This window comes from Camelus ferus, chromosome 4 (genome assembly GCF_009834535.1).
Source record: "Camelus ferus isolate YT-003-E chromosome 4, BCGSAC_Cfer_1.0, whole genome shotgun sequence".
NCBI classification, from domain to species: domain Eukaryota; kingdom Metazoa; phylum Chordata; class Mammalia; order Artiodactyla; family Camelidae; genus Camelus; species Camelus ferus.
In genome coordinates this window covers 33,530,505-33,551,721 of record NC_045699.1, presented here as the reverse complement: position 1 = coordinate 33,551,721, position 21,217 = coordinate 33,530,505, and the positions used below count along the sequence as shown (strand labels likewise).

At 43.1% G+C, this 21,217-nt stretch overlaps 1 protein-coding gene across 1 annotated transcript in view; it reads right to left on the bottom strand.

The window, feature by feature from the left end:
- Window positions 1-21,217, bottom strand: part of PGM5 (phosphoglucomutase 5) — a 160,123-nt gene that overhangs the window by 11,856 nt on the left and 127,050 nt on the right. The window contains exon 10 of the mRNA XM_032477784.1: window positions 16,720-16,854. Coding sequence (XP_032333675.1) covers window positions 16,720-16,854 — 135 coding nt within the window. The remainder of the gene's footprint in view (window positions 1-16,719; window positions 16,855-21,217) is intronic.

Sequence of the window (21,217 nt, the reverse complement as noted above, 5' to 3'; positions counted from 1 at the left end):
TGGCCATTTTGTATGAAAAAATTACTTATAGAAATACCTTGAGACCTAGGATATTGTTTGCATCTTTCACCTCCTTCTGTGAGACTCCTTAGGGTGCTTTGTAGTTCAAAACCATGGATTTATAACCCCTGGGTTACAGTCTGTACTCTGCCTTTGGAATGATTCCCTGCGAGTTTACAATTCCCAACATGGGTTACCATACCAAGATCTCTGCCTTTGGTGAATTCTTAGCTCGAGCTATTTTTCCTTCAGCCACATGAATCTGCCACCCAAGTCTGCCCCTTAGCTGCCTCCTTTGGTTAGTCCTTTGGGCAGCAGGGGCAGCTGGAAATAGACTAGGCTCTCCACTGGACCTGACACCTGTCACCCACACCTTATGGAATTCACCAAAAGCAGCTGTTCCTAGCACTTCTCCTGGCTAGGCAGACGCCCCAGGACACAAAGAGCTCTGGCTCATTTTCTTACACTCCAGCCACCTTCCTATTTGTGTTGCTATCTTATTAGGTCATTGGTCATTGATGCCTCTCAAAAGACGCCTTTATAGATTTCTTTCAGTCTTTTTCTTTTCAGAGGAGGGTTAGTCTGAATCACCTCGCCCACCCACAGCAGAAGCTCTTCACACAGGGGTTGGTTTTGTTTTGGTAATTATTTTCCTGCCAATATTTAAAAATCAGATTTCACATGAAAAATCTAGATTTCTGAAAATTCAGAAGATGTGGCAACTTGGGCTCATATATTAATAATAATTAATAACTGGAGAGAGCTGAGTGTCACCAGAGTTCCCACCGTCTTAAACTAGCCCCAGTCCCGGATCTGCTGCCTGTCTTGGTGGGCATCTGAACTTGCTACCATTGAACAAGCAATGATGGAGCAGAAGCCATGAGATGATTTCAATATTAATAAGCATACATCTTACCTAAAGAATTATATATCCAGGAATCTAGGACATACTAATTAAAATTTTTTCCTTTTTCTGAAATAGAGATTCTCACTGTGAGGAGCTTTAAGACTGTGAGGGAGGGCTGGCAGATTTGCATGAAGAGCCCAGAACACATTTGGGGAATGAAGGTGCTGAGATCCTCCCTAACCCCTATTCCCTGAGATTCAGACTCAGCATGGACTGAGCCAACCATGACTAAGACACAGGACTGTAATCCACGAACTCTCCTCTCAGCCCAGCCCTCCCCGGGAAATATCAGAACCTGGCAGAGCAGCCACGTAAAGGAAGCCCAGAGAGAGATGCTGAGACCCTAGGTCCACTCTGGCAGGGAGAACTCCTGGCTGAGTGGAGCCCTGAGAATATGGGCTCCTTTCCTCTCCCATCTTGAGGAACTGCCAAGGCCCAGGGGCATCTTCAGTGGCCTAGCCCCGCCATCTCCTTTCAGGCCCACCCCCGAGGAGCCCAGGCTGGGATGGTGATACTGCTTCTCCAGGGGAAAAGTTAACAGCCTCTCTGCATGTCCTACAGCTGCCACCCCCAGCGCACCTGGTGTAACTGGCTACAGTAACACTGTGGCATTCCCTAGCCTCTAGAAGGTACAGCCTTCTAAGAGAGGACCAGCCCTTTGGAAAGGATTTGAGGGCATAAACGGGGGTAGGAAGTCTGACAGGGAGACCAGACTTCCCACTACTCTGGAATTGTGGGGCTCACAGACTGCATCTGAGAATACTCTCAGAGGATGGGCTGGGTGCATCAACGATCTGCCAGACTAAAGATGGGCACCCTGACTAGTCTCATTTATTTTTTCATAGGTGAGTGCACATCCCTGTATTTTTTGATAGCAGATAGCTTGGCACCCTCATTAAGACCATGGGCTCTAGGGTCTGGGTTCAAATACCAGCTGTACTACTTAGAAACAGTAGGTTATTCAACTCCTTGGGGCCAAAGGTCTCCCATTTGTACATCATGAATGGTTGAATACCCATCCCACTGGATGGTGGTGAGAATCAGACAGAACACACACAAACATGGAGCAGTCTCCCTAGCCCAATACAGGTGGGCACGTGATACATGCTAATGAATATTATTATTGTTCTTGTTATTCTTGAAGCAGGAAGCCTAGCTTGCTGGAACAGGAGGGCGGAAATGAGTGGACTAGCATTCTAGCCCCAGCACGCTGACCTTTAGCAGTTAGACAACAACCCCTCTGCCTCCTGCTCCCTTGTCCATAAAATGAATACTGAAGTTCCTATGATCTTATCTGATGGAAGAGCAGATAAAAATAAAATTAAGAATATCACAAGTATTCTCAGCAATTTGAATGAAAGACACCCAAAGCCACTCCAGTCAGAGGGAAGATCTCTCTCTAACAGTGCGATGCTCTGGGCCCCAGGAAATCCCATCTTTCTTTCTGTTTGTGTGCACTGGGGGCCCCCTCTATCCAGCCAGAGTGAACACAGTCAAGATTGCAGCTGGACAAGACAAAGCTGAAAAGAGAAGGAACAGAGGTCGCTGCACTCAGAACACATTCCTCCGGGGGTGTACCCCCCTTCTAAAGCAATGCGTTTGCAAGGACTGCCACACGGAGCACGAGGAGCAGAATTAGCATGGGAAGAAAGAGAACTTCTGCTGTGAAGCTGCTTGGACCTTAGCACAGGGCAGTGCCGCAGGCTCGTGAGCACTGGGCTCTGGAATGACAGAAGTCAGCCCTCTGCTCAAAGCCTCTCCCGTGACATAAGGACTGTGAGTGGAATTTGTGGACAGTGAACATACATTTTATGAGTGCAGTGACTGAAGGTTTCCTCCACTTTTGACAAAGGAAGATGTTCCTCTGTGGACTTTGCCCTTGAGATGCAGTTACCATACCACCATTAAGTACTTTAAGTATGTTGTTGACCTTTACCTAGTAACCGAATTGTGCTAGACCCACAATTTTAGCAAGGCTTCCTATCTTGGTAAAATTAAATCAGAACTTTCTTTGTCCCCAGGTTATTCTGAATCTCTTAGTTTGACTAGTACAACTGTGCAAAGAAAACACAGTCTAACACTGCAGAGTTGGTACTGAGGCAGGGTTTCTATGGAGATGCAAAGTGAAATTGATTTTCTTGTTTCTTTTTTTTGTAAAGTTTTCTGAGAAGAAGAAACAGGTCTTCAAAGGTCTTGGGACATTTGTCTGGGTTATTTTCTGCATTTCAGGGGGTAATTTTCCAGAAGGAGGAGGGAAAAGCAGAGGCTAGATCCACACCCCCAAGCCTCTAGTCTACAAATGCTTCCAAGCGGTTTGGCTTTAAAGGGATTTATCTGATCTGGAAGGAAAGCAGAGGTGGAAATAAGGATCCTGAAGGTCGTCACAGCAGGAATGCTCAGACTTGAAAGGACACAGATCCCCTGGGAAGCTTGTTAAACTGAAAAATCTGATTCAGCAGGTCTCTGGTGGGGCCTGAGATTCTGCATCTAAGAAGCAACCAGGTGATGCTGATGCTGCTGGTCCAGCGACCACCCCTTGGGCAGCGAGTTGCAAATACTGATAGAAATAGTATAAATTATTTTGCTTTTCAACTGTTCAGCGAATCTTATCCATTACACAGATGGTGAATTCATCATGACTGCAAATTCTGAAATACCCTATGTTAATATAAGTAAGGGTGAGTAGCGGGATTCACCACATAGAAATGCCCATGTGGTCAAAGACAGTATCAGATGTATAGCTGAAAAATCTTAATCAATCATCAAAGTATCTTAGCTTTTGTTGAACACCATGCTGCCCATTCCTGAGATTGTAACTAAAAGGAAACCAAGAACAAGAAACAACAACAGACCTGACTTCCTAAGGGATGTGGGGCTTCCGTGGGGTCACTGAGAAAGCATCTAAAATGCAATGGTACCTTGTTACCAACTCCTGGAAGCCCCATTCACAGCAGAACACAATGCCTAGGCACTCCTGGCTTTGTTCAAGTGCTGACACGGCCCACACTTGCTGCCCATATCTAAGCATTCTCCAGGGCTCTCTCCCATACCTTTCTTTTTTCATCCCGTTTATCCCCGAGTCCTTCCTGAATAGTTTTCCTTTGTCTTCCAGCATAGTTACAATGCTGCTCATCTGAAGTTCATTTGTAAGCAATCACTTTAAATAGAAAAAGAAGGATTCTTTTCTATGAGAAACCAAACCCCTGAAAAAGGAATTCAATTTCATGAAACAAACATGCTTGAAGACATCTTCCTTTCCTGTTTTGCTGCAATCAAAAGCCAGGGAGAATTTTGGAGATTTCCAGAGATATTTGATACTTTTTTCCCAAAACCTTAAAAATTCTCTCTATATAAACACATGTGGATACAAATGTAGTTTTACCTTTTACCAAATGTATCATTCACCTGAAGTCACTTGGATGTATGTGTTCCTGAATGTAATCAGAAATTGTGCGTCATGTTCGAAAAGACCAGGGTCAGCAAACTACAGCTCTTGAGCCAAATCTGGCCCATTGCCTGGTTTTTGTATAGTCTGTGAACTAAGACTGATTTTTACATTTTTAAATGGTTGGAAAAAAATCAGAAGGGTATTTTGTGACATGTGAAAATTATATGAAATTCAAATTTCAATGCCCATAAATAAATTCACTAGTTCGTTTATGTACTGTCTATGGCTGCTTTTGTGCTACAATGGCAGTTGAGAAGCTGCAACATGGACCGTATATCTAGTGTTATGGGCTGAACTGTGTCCCCCTCCAAATTCATACGCCGAAGTCATAACCCCCAGGACCTCAGAATGTGACCTTTGGAGATAAGGTCTTTCCAGAGGTAATCAAGTTAAAATGAGGTCATTGGGGTGGACCCTACTCCAGTGTGGCTGGTTTACTTATAAGAGGGGGAAATTTGGACACAGGCACACATAGAAAGAAGATGATGTAAAGAGATACAGGGAGAAGACGGCTATCTACAAACCAGGGGGAGAGGCCTGGAACAGAGCCTTTCCTCACAACCCTTAGAAGGAACCAACCCTGCCAACACCTGGATCTTGGACTTCTAGTCTCCAGAACTGTGAGACAACACTTTCTGTTGTTGAAGCCATCCAGTCTGTGGTATTGTTCTGTCAGCCCTAGCAAACTCATACAGCCAGTAAGACAAAGTATTTACTATCTGGCCCTTTACAGAGAAAGCTTGCTAACTCCATGGGACTAAATTTTTGCATTTAATACTTTGAAGCCAGTAAGCACACGCTTCACCATCAGCAACAGAGACTCCAGAAATCCTCTTCAGTAAGCCTACCCTTTATTTAACACACACCCTAATCTTTTAATCCTTTCTTTCTGGAAAATGGGTTGGGAAAAAACAACACATTGCCCATTATCTTGGATAAAATAAGACTATTGAACAACCCCAACTCAGCACCTCTTGCTTCAAGCCAGGAGGGCAGCAAATTTGTTCAACCAGCTCCATGGACATAAGGATTCTAAGTGATGGGAGGAGGGAGAAAAGAAAAGGAGAATGGAAACACAGGAAGAGAATCTTACTCAGTTTTGAACCTTGCAGTACAGTATTGTGTCTCTAAAACACCTTGTCACAAGGCCCTGGCATCCTCTTATTAGTCCAAGATCTTTAGAAGCTGCCAGTTCTCTTGGGATTTCTCCCACATACCCAGTTGGCGCTCAGAGAATTTAATGGGAGAAGATAAGATAAGACAAGTTAATTCCGTTATAAACAAATCGCTAATTTGCCTGAGACTGGTCCTCATGCGATCAGAAAACTCATCTACATTGCTATTAATAAAAATAATGGCAAAAATAATAATATTAATGATAACGAACTTTTACTGAGCCTTTTTTATGGGCCAGGCATTGTTTAAAACACTTTATATGAATTATCTCATTTAATCATCATAATAATCCTATGAAACAAAAAGTATTTTTATCCCCATGTGACTGATAAAATAACTGAAGTGCGCAGAGATTGAGTTGCCCAAGGTTACAGGACTGGAGAATGGCAGAACCAGGGCTCAAGACCAAGGATGTAAGATTCCAAAGCCCAACCTTTGAATGGTGGGCCATTTGGCCTTGGTGGTTGGAAAAACAAAATCACGGTGCGCTCACAATTTTATTAACCTGAAAAAGGTATTCTGTTTTCTTTTCTTCTTCATATCAAGCATGTCTTTTATTCTGATGCTTTGACATCCTGGGATCTTGCTGACACTGAAAGGGACTGCCCCTTCCAGCGTTAGCTAATTTCTAGAGACAGCAAACCGCTCCCATGGGAGCACACCTTTCATATGCAGATCAATTCAGAGCCCAAACCCCAACCACCTCCCTTACTGGGCTCCCACACTCGGACCACTATCCACTAACCCTAATCACTCCAGGGCCAGGTACCAGACAACCAGGAACAGTTCCCATGCCCCAGAGCCTGCTGAAATTTATCAAACTAGCCAATCCTAAGCTTACTTACCCTGCCTTCTTTGTTCTTTGCCATGGAAACCACAATGAAAGCTCTTGCCTACATTTCCCCGTATTCCTTCTGCCTCATAACCAGCCCCAGTGCTTCCGCCTGTGGCCCTGTGTGGAGTGATGTGACCCTTCTTTTGGGAATGGTGAGTAGTAAGCTATCTTTTCAGTGAGAACTGTCTGCTCATCTGTTGACCTCACCATACCCAAATAGTAATAAAACTTACATTTAAAACCCTCAGAGCCTCCTCTACCTCCCCCCACTCCCCATCACTAAGTTTGGAATACTCAGGCCCCAACCTACCAAACAGTGCCTCACAGATGACTTCTACCAACAAAAGTGCTCAGAAATGAAACAAAAAAAAACTAAACCCAAGTCCAAACCAAAAAACAAAAACACACCAGAAAATTGTAAAACAAGAATTTCATAAACCTTTCATAGCATTCTGGTATTGAAATGCTGCTCTCCTGAAGTTTGTCACACCTCCCAACTTTCCTGGGAAGCAAAAACAAAGGGCAAGGAACTCCCTCACCTGCATCCTGAACAGAGTTTCTCTTCCTGGGATTAGGGTATCAAACTTAAAATCATCCAAGAGCAAACAGGAGAGCTAAAACAGCCACACTCCTCACCCCAACTGCTGGATCCTGTGTTCACCATGGGAAAAAAGCAAGACTGTGGTGGGAAACTCAGCCAATGTCTCCTCCTCCTGGGTTGGCTGGAGTGCACAGTCTGGTCCTGAGCCTTCTGAAGGTCACAAGGCAAACTCCAGGTTCACCATCAGTGTTTATTTGCCAACATACACCCTTATTATGAGCAAAGGATTTACTATCCACCCCAGAAGGGCACTGATTCAAAGAAAGCCTGAATCGCTGCCAGCCAGTGAGCCTTTGGTAGGTTTTTTGCTGAAAAGCATGAAAACCCGGTTGTGCTGTGCATCTGGGCTGGAACAAAGAGGATGCTGGGAAAGTCCGATTGTGCTGGCCACAGCTTGTCAAACCCATTCATCTGGTGAGAGGAGTTATGGCCAGTGACCCTCTGGACTTGTGTGGCCAAAGCAAATTCATTCATGCTCCCTTTTCAGGCTGAGTAAACAGAACCAGCAAGGCTGATTTGTGTACATAAACGGCACCAGGTTAACCAATAGCTGGATAAGCATGAGCTTTGGCCACAGCAAAGCAGAAGCCCCAAAATAAATAGCATTGTAAGGAAAGAAAAATCAAAGTTTTGTTAGATTTCCTTACATTTATTTTTAAAGATAATTTTGTATTTATTTTGAATTACATATGGGGATGTGGGGAGGGAAAATATCATTTTTTTAAGTGCTTTGGTCTTTAATTCAAAATTGACCCAAAGCCAGGATCAAGGCACAACTTTTAGCTCTTCTGCTTCTTAAGACCACTAGGTTCTTGGGGTAAACTGGCAATACCAAGACAGTCCTCCAAGATGTGGAATAAGGGTCTTTTTGAGGTATAAACTGCAAACAAGGGAGCTCTCTGAGATAGGCTCTGTCTGTGGGATTGACACGAGAGGTTCACAGTGGCAGTCAGCTATCAGGGCACACACTTTCCCACAAGTCCTAGAACATCCACAGTGTGGCTGGACACAGTGGCTCTGCCCCCAGCCAGCACACACTCAATACCTTGAAGGGAGTTTAGATCCCAGCAGAGGCCGAGGGGAAGGCCCATTGTCACCAAAACCCTAAACAGCCCTGGACTGTGAGAGTCACTAGCCCCTTAAAAACTCCTGCCAAATCCCCAGCCCAGGGGAGTTCATCACACACCATCAGATGACCACACCAGGAAATGTTCTCAGTTCTAGGGAAAACAATCCATCGAAACAGCAGAGCCTGAGTCCAGATTTCAGTATCTAAGTGAGCAAAAGAAGAACTGTTTGCCCTGTCTTTATTTTTTAAGGAGGCAATTCAACTAAATGAGTAGAAATAAAGAAAACTCATACATATTTGCTTCTTAAGTTCGGCTCCAAGAGACTCATTTGTGAAAACACAGCTGCTCTAAATTCCTCTCTAGACCACTAGAGGGAAATCTAACCCACCTGACCAGGACTTACTTCTTTTCTTCTTCTTTTTTAAAAATAATAACCACAGAACTAAATTTTTAAGGCTCAAGAATACGTTGAAACGTTATCTTTCTCTGTCCTTGCCACCAGTGCCCATATTTTAAAGTGATTTGAATCTATGTGGTCATGGAGACTTCTAGAAAAGCCCAAACCAGCCATCCTAATTGAGCAGGAGCCCTCACAGTTGGGAAATTGTTCCAACAGTCATCCTGAATCCCTTCCAGTTCAGCTTGAATTTATTTCCTCAAATTACATATTCATCAGTTATGGAGAACAGCTGGTCATCTTTCTCTGCATCATATTATTCTTTAAATTCCTGAAGACCTCCAGGTCACGCCTCTCTTTCAAGCAAAATGAGCCAGCTCTTTAACTTGGCCATGGAGTTTGCATCCCAACCCTTGAACCACGTGTTTCTTCTCTAAACTCACCCTACATCACTCCACCCTCCCCTACATTTCCATGTTACAGCACTACAGACTAAACTCGGAGGAGCAAAATAAAATGAAGTATTTCCTCATGTTTTCCCTTGCACGTATGGCTATTAATACAACCCTGTGCTGGTTTTCTTTTTAAATAATAACATAATGTTTTTGATATATATTTATCTAGTATGATTCCAAAACCATGTGTATGTGTATGTACATGTATCATACAAACACATACATACATAAACACACATATGTATACATACAGATACATATTTTTTATCTTGTTATGGAAATCAAATGCTTAAGTTAGTATCACTTCTGAATTCCATTTTTTCCACATAACATAAATATTATTTCGATTTCTAACTTTATTCTCCAAGTTTTTAAACACTCACTTCAGATCCCCAATTAGGTATACATAACTGGTATGTATTTAGAACATAATTCTTTCAAAAACCTATTCATGGCTAGTTCAAATTAAGGGAGAGAAACTGATTGTTTTCTAAGCATTCACATTTATCAACATTTGTAAGTATAGGATAATAAAAAATATACTTGGTCTTTGTCCCCTGCACAGAACTTCCAAAATCCCTTGAATTTCCTGAATGATGAGTGTCAATCAAAATAAGCCCTTTCAACCATGCCTGAGTTGATGCCAAGGAGGTGACTCTTGGTGGGCCCCTAGACAGCTCCAGGACGAGGGCTGTAGCCCAAGGAACCAACCAGGCGATGAGAGGATTGGAAGTCGGTGCCCAAACCCCACTTCACAGGCAGTGGGAGAGGCTGGAGTTTGAGTCCAGTCAACAATGCCCAGTGATTTAATCAAACTGCCTATGTAATGAAACTTACAAATACTTCTAAACAACAGGATTCAAAGAGTTTCTGAGTCTGTGAAGACCTCAGGATGCTTCGAGAGCACCATGCCGGGAGACGGCAGGGAACTCGGACCACCCTTCCCCTCATACCTTGCCCTATGTGTCTCCTCCATTTGGATGTTCTGAGTTGTATCCTTTATAATAAACCACTAATAGTAAGTAAAGTGCTTTTCTGGGTTCTTTGAGTCATTCTAGCAAATTATCAAGCCTAAGGGGGAATGATGGAGACCCTTGAATTTGTACTCAAATGGGCAGAAATGTGGGGAGCCTAGTGTCCGAAGTGGTGGCAGTCTTTTGGGACTGAACCCATTACCTGTGGGTCTGGGCTAACTCAGGGTAGTTAGTGTCAGAACTGAACTGAATTGTTGGACACCTAGTTGGTGTTTAAGAATCAGAGAATTGGTGTGAGAAAAAAGTCTGTCGATGGATAACACTGAACTGAGGCTCCAGGTGCAGCCTTGGCTTCAGAAGTACAGTTTAGAAGAAATTCTCTCTCCTCCGGACCTCAAGTGTTACCATGGACAATATGGGTTTTGTAAAGACCTAGTCTGAGTCTCCAATCCAGAAATTACCTGATCCTTGAGCCTGAATGTTCCCTGACTCACTTTACTTACCTGCAAAAGCAGGATGATTACTCTGGGGACCCTTGGAACAATTTGTAAAATAAAGGATATATTGAAAATATGTAGAATGATGCCTGGCACACTGTAGGGATGTTAAAAATGACAACTGGCTTATTCAAACCCTCAATCATGGAAGAAAACCTGATGGTGGCACCAAGGTTCATACTAAATAGTTCCTTGTGTGATATAATCAGTCTGAAATATTCCAAAGTAATTAACACTGAATATAGATCTTCCTCAGCTCAAGATGGGTAACCTCCTAATAACCTCATCTTAAGCTGAAAATACCGTAAGTCAAAAATGCATTTAATACAGCTAATACTGAACATCATAGCTTAGCCTAGCCTGCCTTAAACGTGCTCAGAACACCTAACATTAGTCTACACTTGGGCAAATTCATCTAACACAAAGCCTATTTTATAATAAAAGTGTTCAATAGCTCATGTAATTTACTGGAAACTGTACTGAAAGGGAAAAAGAATGGTTGTACGGGTACGGAATGGTTGTAAGTGTATCGGTTGTTTACCTTTGTGATTGTGTGGCGGTGGCTCACTGCCACTGCCCAGCATCCTGGAGAGTATATGGTACCACATGTCACTAGCCAGGGAAAAGATCAGAATTCACTTGTGGTTACCAGGGGGGAAAGTGGGTGGGAAGGGATAAACTGGGGAGTTCGAGATTTGCAGATACTAACTACTATATATGAAATAGATAAACAACAAGTATAGCACAGGGAACTACATTCAATATTTTGTATTAACCTGTAATGAAAAAGAATATGAAAAGGAATGTACGCATGTATGTGTATGACTGAAACATTGTGCTATACACCAGAAATTTATGCAACATTGTAAACTGACTATACTTCAATAAAAAAAATCAAAATTTGAAGTATGGTTTCTACTGAATGCTACTGCTTTTGCAATATCAAAAAATAGAAAAACCGTAAGTTGAACCATCATAAGTTGTGAACTGCCCATATTTCATTCAATTGGCAAAACTGTATTGGACATTTGCTGCCTGCCAGGTAGTATTCTGTGCATTAGGGAGAGAATGAAAAAAAAATTAAGCCTTCGCCTCCTGGTGCTTTTATTCTACTAGGTGGAGACAGACAGTAAAACAAATAAACAAGTAAATATATATGTGAGATGAGACTATGTGCTGCTAAGAAAAGTAAATCAGGGCAAGGGAGCTAAGCAGTACTCAGGTGTGAGGCCTATTTTATGTATGGTGGCCAGGGGAGCCCTCACTGAGAAGTGAGAGGCCAAGCCATGCAGATATTGGAGAGAAAAGCATTCCAGGAAGAGGGAACAGCCACTGTAAGTGTCACTGTGTTCTGGGCATGTTCACAGAACAATGGCTGGAGTGGAGAGGGAAATGGATGAGCGGTGAGAGATGAGCTCAGAGGGAGAAGGGGGCCACTTCCAGTAGAATCTAAGACCACAGGAAGGGTTTTGGCTCCTCTCTGAGTGAGATGGGGAGCCACTGGAGGATTTCAGAGGAGTGATCTAACACATTTCTTGAAAAAATTCTTTTGGTTGCTGTGCTGAGACTAGGGTGTGGGCAGGAAGTGGAAGGGAAGAGACCCGATAGGGAATATGGCAATAATCTAGAGAGAATGGCAGCTTGACCCTGGGTAGAAATGGTAGAGGTGGTCAGATGGGATCGGACTCTGGCTGTGTTTTGAAGGTCGTGTTGATAGGATTTGCTATTGGATGTGGGGTAGGAGAGAAAGAAAAAAAAGAGTCAAGGATAAATCCTAGATTTCTGGCTGAACCTACTGGAAGGATGGAACTGCCACATACTGAAAGAAGTAGAATTTGGGGGGGGTGAGGGAGAAAGGTGCTGGCTCGAGCTCAGTTTTGCACATGTCAGGTTGGAGATGCCTAGAAGACATTCAAGTGGAGCCCAGTGGGAACTGGGAAGTCTAGAGGGCAGCGGCCCACACAGGCACAGGCACTGAAAGCAGGTGCTGCCTCTTCTACTGTTTTAGATTTCAAGATCAATCAACTACACTTTAACTTAAAAAATAAAGTGATTCTGAAAGTTAAAAAAAAAATTTTAATAAAAATTAAATTTCCTCCCTAAAAGTTTTTTTTCAATGTCCTGTTTTTAGGGATTCCCAGTTCATCTAAGTCTTTGCTGTTCAAAGTGTGGCTCCTGGATCAGCAGCACAATATGCCCAGGGACTTGTTAGAAATACAGATCTGACTCAGATCTGAGTCAGAGTCTGCAGTTTAAAAAGATCCTCAGGTGATTCATACACACACGAAAATCTGAGATGCATTCAGCTAATCAGAAGTCTCCTGGGTGATTTTTAAAACTACAGGCCCATCCCAGGATAATTATAGTCAATCTCTGGGAGTGGGCTCAGGCACTGTGTCCTCACCAAGGGCCCCAAGTGGTTCCGATGTGCAGTCTGGACGAGAACCACTGATTTAACTCTTCCCTTACTGGCCTGCTCTCTCTGTTTACACTACTAGGTTTATATTGCTGATGTTCTTAGAAACTCCTCTCCAAAGAGATGGGCAGATCGAAGACAGCACAAAAGTGTGTAGCTGGAGTAACCATCTGGGATAGACTCAATTATTATTAGTGCCCCCTTCCACTCAGAAGTATCATGGTTTAGATGATAAATTATATGTCCTCCCAACATAACACAAAATGGCTCTGTGCTTTATATTTCTGGATTATAAAGTCATAATAAGAACAGGTAGAGCAAAACATTACATGGCCTTCCTTTTGACAGATGAATCCAAGGCAGAGAGACTTCAGGTGCTTAGATATTAGTTTTTAAAGTATTGTATGTACAGCTTATCAGAAATACATACTTAAATTCCCTTGATTTCCGAGGAGGGCTGGAGAAAACCTGGCTCCTTCCAGGGCTTAGGTGGGGTGGGGTACTGTTCTAGTCTGCAGCTAAAGTACCAAAGCCAACTGCTGATTAGCAGAGAGCTGATTATCAGTCTGTGATTCTCCTGGCCCTTAGCAAAACTTCTCCTTCCTTTTCCTTTGGGCTCTTTTGTTATTCATTAGCTACTCCACCCTCAAGTTCAAAGGGGCAAGGAAAGAAGGGGAATAAAAAGTTAACCTAGCAGCCCTGCTAATAAACTCTATGGGAAGGAAAAAGAAAACAATTGGACTGTTCCTGGTTACCTGTGAGTTGAAATTCTTTTGGCTCATCCCTTTTCCCAAATTATTACCAGCTGGTTTGAGGGCTCGTTGAAGGCCTACTGATTGCCAGTAAAATTAAAGTAATCTTGTATTTTTAAAGCTATGTAATCTTCCAGAAATAGGCCTTGGAAGCTTTCCTTCCTGATTTACCAAGGGCACAGGGTGAGGGCGAGGCTAACCACCTCCTTATCTCGTCAGAGCCCTCCCCTTCCCTTTCCTCCCCTCCCCACCAATTCACAGGTACATATGAATAGAACTTTTAAAAAATACTTTTTTGATGTAGATAAGAAATTATTTTACATCTGCTTAAAACAAATAGCATGATCACTGTTAGGCAAAAGGACCCAAGTGGAAAATCTACACGCAGGAGTAGAGCCTCCTGCGTATAGACTGCATCACAAGGCTTCCTAGTTGCCTCACCAGGATAGTTATGAAGGCTTCCGCAAGGCAGCCACAGTGTTAGTGTTTAAAACATGTTATGTTCACATGTGTTTAAAATGTCTGGGAAAGAAACTATCTATGGGCAAAGGCAAAGAGCCAGATGCCGACGAGATAGTGGAAGGGAACTCTTATTAAACAGCAATCATAAGGGAGTCTTCTTGTTAAATAACTTGAGTGTGGATGGGTATTGAGTTGGGGGTGTGAAAAAAAAACAAAAAATACCTGTTGACTTGGAATAAGATTATCAATGGAATCTCGAAAGATTAAAGAGATACTTTACTGGGTTTCTGAGTGCAAGAGATAGTGTAAGGGTCGGGGAGGGTGGGGGTCTGTTCTCTGCTTCCTGGACTGTAAATCGGAATAAGCTAAAAAGGGTGGGAAAGGTCTCTGCAGCTGAGAAAGCGTCACAAGCTGGTGTTGCCCTGCCAGGCCCTGGACCAGTAATAACGTTAGCAGCTTGAGGAGCAGGCCTTGTTTTTTTTAATCTCTGTTAACTGTGAACCAAAGGCTTTTCCTTCTAGAGCTCTTGGAAGGCAGAAGCAGGTGGTCCTGGAAAGCTGTGCTGGAAGGAGGCCCCCAGTGGTTCAGACTGCATGCCTAGGTACAGCTCAGCAGTAACTGAGACCGTGGGCCTGCTCAGAGATGCTGCTTCCTTCTCCTCAGGGGTTTAGATGCCTTTTAAAATCTTACTTTAACTTGTATCTGGACTGAAATGTATTACACAATAAATTTAGCTTTAAGTTGGTGAGTCAATGATGTCTGGTAGTTGAATAAGGAGTTCTATTTTAATCTAAAATTTTTAGCTAGATCATAAACTAAATATTCCGGGGCCACCTAGCTAGGTCTGGGAAAACCCTCCCTTATGATTAGGAAGGGAGGGAATATCAGTGATTAGAAGAGCTTTATCAATGAAGGGATTTCCCAACCATTCAAAATGGTAAAATTTCTAGACCAACAGGATGGGAAATCCACACGGTGACTATAACAAGCATTACTTTTGTTTTTACCCACAGATCGAAGTATGTACTTATCACACAACCCTCTAGCAGCATACTTGTGGTGGTTTTCAGCTTCAAAGGAAGTCTTTTTTAAAAAGTGGCACCACTTGCCTTTTGGGGACCACCTCAGAGAGAGACTCTTATGTACCTAGGATTCTTTTTACACATGTTTGATGGCCTGGGCATCATACTTCTGCAGTCAGTACATAGGTAAATAAAAATAAGCAAATATCACAGCCACTTACCCCATGCAAATAGGGAAAAGAATGCTGAGAAAAAAATAGCCTCAAGTCAGAATGAGTCAGAGCTGGTGAGGCCAGGAATGTCATTCCTCACCCTGTACGTAGCTCTGGACTTTCAGGCCCTTGCTTTAATCTGGCTTCCCAACATGAGATGTCAGAAGAGTTTCATATGGAAAGAGGGGGTTAGCCTCCAATTCTTGCATAATTTGGTACTATCTTGGGTGAAATGTACTCACTAACAAATTATGTTGGCAGAGTTTGGCACATCCCTGCAGGGAATGCCTGTGATCCTGAGAAGGAAAGGCCAAGGACTCGATGCTGGCCTCATGCTCTGCCCCTTCACACTCTCGGTGACCCTGACCACAGCCCCCGGCCTTGCAGGTCTCTACTTCCCCATCTGGGATAATTTTACTCCAGACATCTGGTGACAGGGTCAGGGGTAAGGATCTATGGTACCATTTTATCAAGTATTTTGAGACTCTTCAAAGAAAGAAACCATTAAAAAAAAAAATCAAAACCTAAAAATACTGAACTACTGACAAAGAAAGATAACCCTCCCTGGTGCCTTACGCCATCCATGCCACAACTTTGGCAAATTATAACCGAAAATTCTGGGTGATTCTAAACTGAGAAGCAGTGTTTTTCTTTTCTTTTATTTCTCCACAATAGAAGCATTGTATGTGGAACCAATGTTTTCATCTCGAGGAACTGTCTCATCAAGACTGCCTTAAAACCCAGGTTGAACTAGAGACCAGCGGGGGCAGAGGCAGCCAGCAGTGTAGCTGGAAGTGCCCGACACGATAGCGGGTGCTTTCTGGTGTTAATTAATGTTGCCTGGAGCTTTAGCAGATATGAGAGTGGGGATATGGTTGTGCTCTTGCTTTTTTAAGTGAGTTTTTAATTAGCTCTGCATTGACAACCTGGGGGAGCTGTGCCAAACATAGGCTAGCCTGGCTTTGTCAGTGCCCTCCCTTAACTTTAACTTCAGACCAGCCATGGCCCCTCCCTGCTCTGCAGCAACTCGGAGAAGAAACCCAGGGTAGTATCTGTACTGGCACTTCAAGGTCATGGTCCAACCCAGAGTTTTCCAAACACTTGCAAATTCATCATTTATATGAGTACAGTTGAGGCTCTGAAGAGTTTGGCCAGCTTGCCACTAACACAAAATGTCCTTCACTTACCTATACAAGGTGCCTCTCTCGAGGTCACCACAATCAGCAAACTGCAGGACAGTCACGAGAAGCAAGCGGTTTGGGAAATGCTGATCTAAACTCATCACAGATGCCAGAGAGCAATTTTTCTGTTTCAAACACTGCAGTGAATGAGTGAAATTTGTCTGGAGTCACTCTAAGCTTGTCCTTCAGCTGGAGCTATCAGTGCTCCTTTCTAGAAAGTAAAATCACCCCGACCAAAGGCCCTCAGCAGCTCCCTACATTTGCCAGGAGAGGTAAGATGACACAGTGCGGAGAGCGCAGCTCTGCCGTGGTACCTGGGGCTCCCGGTCGTGGCCGCTGGGGTCCCTCTCGTAGCTTTCTGCATACAGTCTGATGGTGGCCCGCACGCCGCTGGAGGAACTAAGCCGGAAGATGAGCCGCGATGCGTCGGAGAAAATGATCCTCAGGCCCTGAGAGCAAGAACATCCAGGATGGATCAGGGAACAAATGAATGCACAGGCAAAAATAATGAATACTGGCTTTGGAGATCAGACATATTCCTAGGACCCAAAGATGCTTGGCATCATGACAACTTATAATTGGCTCTCCCCCTACACCAAGCAGGACAGCGAGGCGAACCTAGAAGCTAAAGCTGCTTCAGGTTAAGTATTTGTCTCCATTCTATTTCTGCTGCCTTGTGGTTAATGTGGGGGAGGGTTAGGAGCAAAACTATGAACAGATGCTCAAGTTCCCTTGGTCTGGTGATGTGGGAATCAGGAAAGGTGGAGGTAACAGGGATGGGATGTTATTTAATAAATGTCCCTGGAGTCAAAGTTTGTCCCTTAGGAACCTGCTGGATGTAACTGGGTAAGCAATTTATCTCTTACAGTAAGACAAATTACCTGGGTTAAAGCTACCCCCATGTGATGTTAGACTTTGCTTTAAGTTCATCTCCTCTTTGTTTCTGTCCTTATTCCCAAGTTCTTCTGGTAAGCAGTGGAATCCTTCAATAAAATGCTCAGGGCTGGAGCTTCCACTGGGTTCTCAGGGTTTCTGTACACGTCCCCATCCTCTTGGTTGTCTCCTTCCTTCTCACTCGTAAGACCTGGCCACAGGGTTGGGTGGAGCCAGAGCTGCAGTAGCACCTCCCATGGCCACCCAGGATTTGATTTTGGCTCAGAACATCCCCATTCTCTATGCATGTTTTCTCATTAGTGGCCTTGATATTTTTTAAAATATGACCAGAAGATCATAACTTCTGTTATGACTTCTGTTGAAGGAAATTTGTTTTCTTAAAACAACTGATAAAGTCATTGTCATACGTGAGCCTATTGGCAGGGGCCAGAGGAGAGAAAGCAAGGAATAACATAAGATGTTTGGTCACTTGCTATTTCTGAAGAAGTCAAAATCACAGGCAACTTTGGTATCAGACATTTTCCCAAAGAAATTTATCCTTGAAATTTCTCGGGTCTCAACTACTGCTTGTTAAGAACAAGCCATAATTTGAAATATTCATACATGTCATATAAATCTGACTGCCAGTCCCTTACCCCAACCCCCATCTGGAAATAGCGGCTGGGGAACACTGTGATTCCACCTGAGTGGTTTTCTGCTTTTTAAGTTCTGTAGGCATATTTTGTTCCAATCCCAAAACAAAAAGCTTAGTCTCTTTTGGAGTAGTCCAGTGTCTGCCACAATTTGTGTCATAAAAAGGAGCCATGTCCCTTTCCTGGAAGCCCATCACTCTGTGACACTAGCCTTGTAGACAGGATGATATCGTCCAGGATTCATTCACTGGGCACACATTTTAGAGTGACCCTTATGTATCTGATACTGGGCTAAGCCCTGGATATACGAAGGTAAAGAGTATTTGTGCTCCATAAGCCTGGACTGTTCTATTATAATGAATAAAACTATTCTCTTAACTACCTTATGCTGCTGAAGTGAATAGTTAGGACATTCCAAATGGAGCAAACAAACCTATTTCCTACTATCCAGAGAGTATGGTACACCAAATTCTGTTCAGACTGACAATGAAGCCCCAAAGGTTGATTCCACCACTGTATTCACAGCCGTGTTTTTACCAACTCTACGGCTGAAACCCTAAACCACCTATTATTGCAGATACTAAATCACTTGATGCCACCTTTTCTGACGACCTCCCAGATTTAATCTTTGAGATAGCTAGCTTCATTACACAATTAACTTCCCAGATTAGTTTATGACCGGTGGAGGGTATTTAAGAATTCAGGCCATGATAAACCATCAATATATATTACCTGCTCATAGCTAAGCCCTTTTTACAGTGAAATCATGTTATATTTTTTCCTGAGGGCAGCCACATCTTTGGCTGTACTCATGGAAGGTTGGTTAGAATCTACATCGGGTAGCCTAGAATAGATTTTGCACTTGAAAAGATGATAAAGGAGTGAATAGCACACATCAGCCTGATGGAAATAATCCAATGTCTTCTCTCTCTCCTAAGGAACCATGAGATCTTAATAGAGAATCCATATTGCTTTGTGAGACCTCCAGGTGAGGAACATAACAATTCTCCTTCTCCACATGGAACAAAAATGCTTAGGCCCAGCCCAGTTCTGGCTGCAACAACCCTAAGTTCCCTGTCTGTTGAGTGTCACTTGGATGTATGAATAGTTTTACTGGATTGCTTTGGGGTCTGCCTGTTCCTCCAATGAACTTAATGAGTTTGCAACCTGAACACAATCCATGTTCTCTCCAGCATGTATCATCACCTACTATCAACTAAATTATGAGGCCAAAGTCACCACTGACCAAGACTTGCCAAGTTTCTAAACATTCCATAATTCCAACAAAAGAATACTGATGATATACTTTGCTTTTTAAAATTCTTTTAGGTTAAACTAGGGGTTGGTAAAACAGTATGTCAGCCAAATTTGACCAGCCACCTGTTTTTATAAATCGAGTTTTATTGGAATACAGCCACACCCATTCACTCATGTGTTGTCTGTGCTCATGTGCTGACTGCAAAGCTCAACTATTATGACAGAGACTGGCCCACAAGGGTTAAAGTAATGACTACCTGGCCCTTTACAGACAATGGTGACCCCTGATATAAACCATTCCATTATCCACAACATGGAATATGTACCTGTCAACTCTACCCCAGAATATCAAAAATATAACCATAAGCCCTATTGAAATCCCAGTAGAGGGAAATTATGAAGACTATTATAAGGGTGTCCCCCAGGTATTCCAGCTTTCAGCCATAGGTTTATCTGGACATATATTTGGCCTGAATCAACTTACTTCTGGTCACCTACTCAAGACAGAAATGGATTTATTAAATTTCATTTTAGTTTTATATCCTCACTTTCACTGCAGGGTCTGTAGGGCACTGGTGGTTATGAAATCCATTTTTGCAGTCACTACAGGAATATTGTTGGAGACTATGGAGCTCCGCATGAGACATTTCCTCAAGAGCCAAGATTAGGAAAGCCTTTCCTTCCCTGAGGAACCGGTATTTTTTTGTCTTTCTGACAATTAGAACTTTATAACTAACCATAGTTTCCATCTCAATATGGCTGCCAGGACACTTAATGCCAAATTTGAGTTCAGCCCAAGTGGATCGTTATGACTTGCATAATTATGAATTTTTCTTCTTCTGTTATTGACTCTCCACTCTTATTTATATTTTCCCTAGTCTTGATTTCTGTTTCTTATTTATATTCTAACAACTTCATTATGTGTGTTTGCTGCCACAAATCCTCCTGAAGAAATAAGGCCCAGTGCAAATGAATAAAGTAAGTTTTCTCAACGATCTTAACCCTAAAGTGTTGGAATCGCTGAATTATGTCTTTGGGTCCCTCCTTAGCTGATAAGCTCTGGGAGGATAAAACTCTTGATGTTCCCTTTTCACTATTTATCAACTGACACAGCCCAGGATGATGCCTGTACACAGTAGGCCCTCTGCAGATACTTGCTGAATGAATGTCACTACATGTTCAACAGCTAGTGTGAGCACCACTGGAAGGCCTCCTTCCACATTTAACAAGGCCAAATGGAAACACATTCATTCTCCCCTGGTGAACTGGCACTCCCACATTCACCTTAAAGAGTAATTGTAAAAGATAGTGTGTCTCTTCATCCTTCATCTTTAAGGCAATTGTCAGTTTTAGCTAAAAACAATGGAGTTGAATCATGGTAGGTTCCGGACAAATCATTAGCTAGCCCATTAACTGCAAACTTTACTGCACATCGAAATCAGCCAGGGTGTCTTTAAAAAAATAGTGGTACTTGGTTCTCACCACAGACATTGTGATTGGGTTTGCATGGGGTGTGACTTGGTAATTGGGATTATAAAAGTTCTCCAGATGATTCTAATGGGCAGCCGTATGTGGACATCACTGTAGTAGCTTTTTACTCTGAGTCACCTGCCTCATGTATCAAGTGACTCACTATACTACTCAGTCTTACGCAAGATCCCCTTAAGATCTGTGGTTTCTTGTATACACCACCATCAGACTGGGCTCTTGTGAGGCCATAACACAGGGGCCTAATAAAACATCATGTTGCTGCTGAGTCCTGAAAACTGCCCCCTGGTGTCTTGTCAGCAGCAGGACCACTAGAAGTATCTCCTCTTGAGCATCTGAAAATAATTGTTTCTAGTACACTCTCCTGAGGAATTCCTGAAGCAACAGTGAAGGGATCTCTGATACCACCACAGCCACAGCAGTGACGGAGCTGGAGTTTCCCGGATGACACAACAGTCACAGCTCAAAGAAGGGACACAGATGCCCTCGTCCATTCGAAGACACGGTGAACTACGGGGTGGAGTCTCCTCAGAGCGCTGCA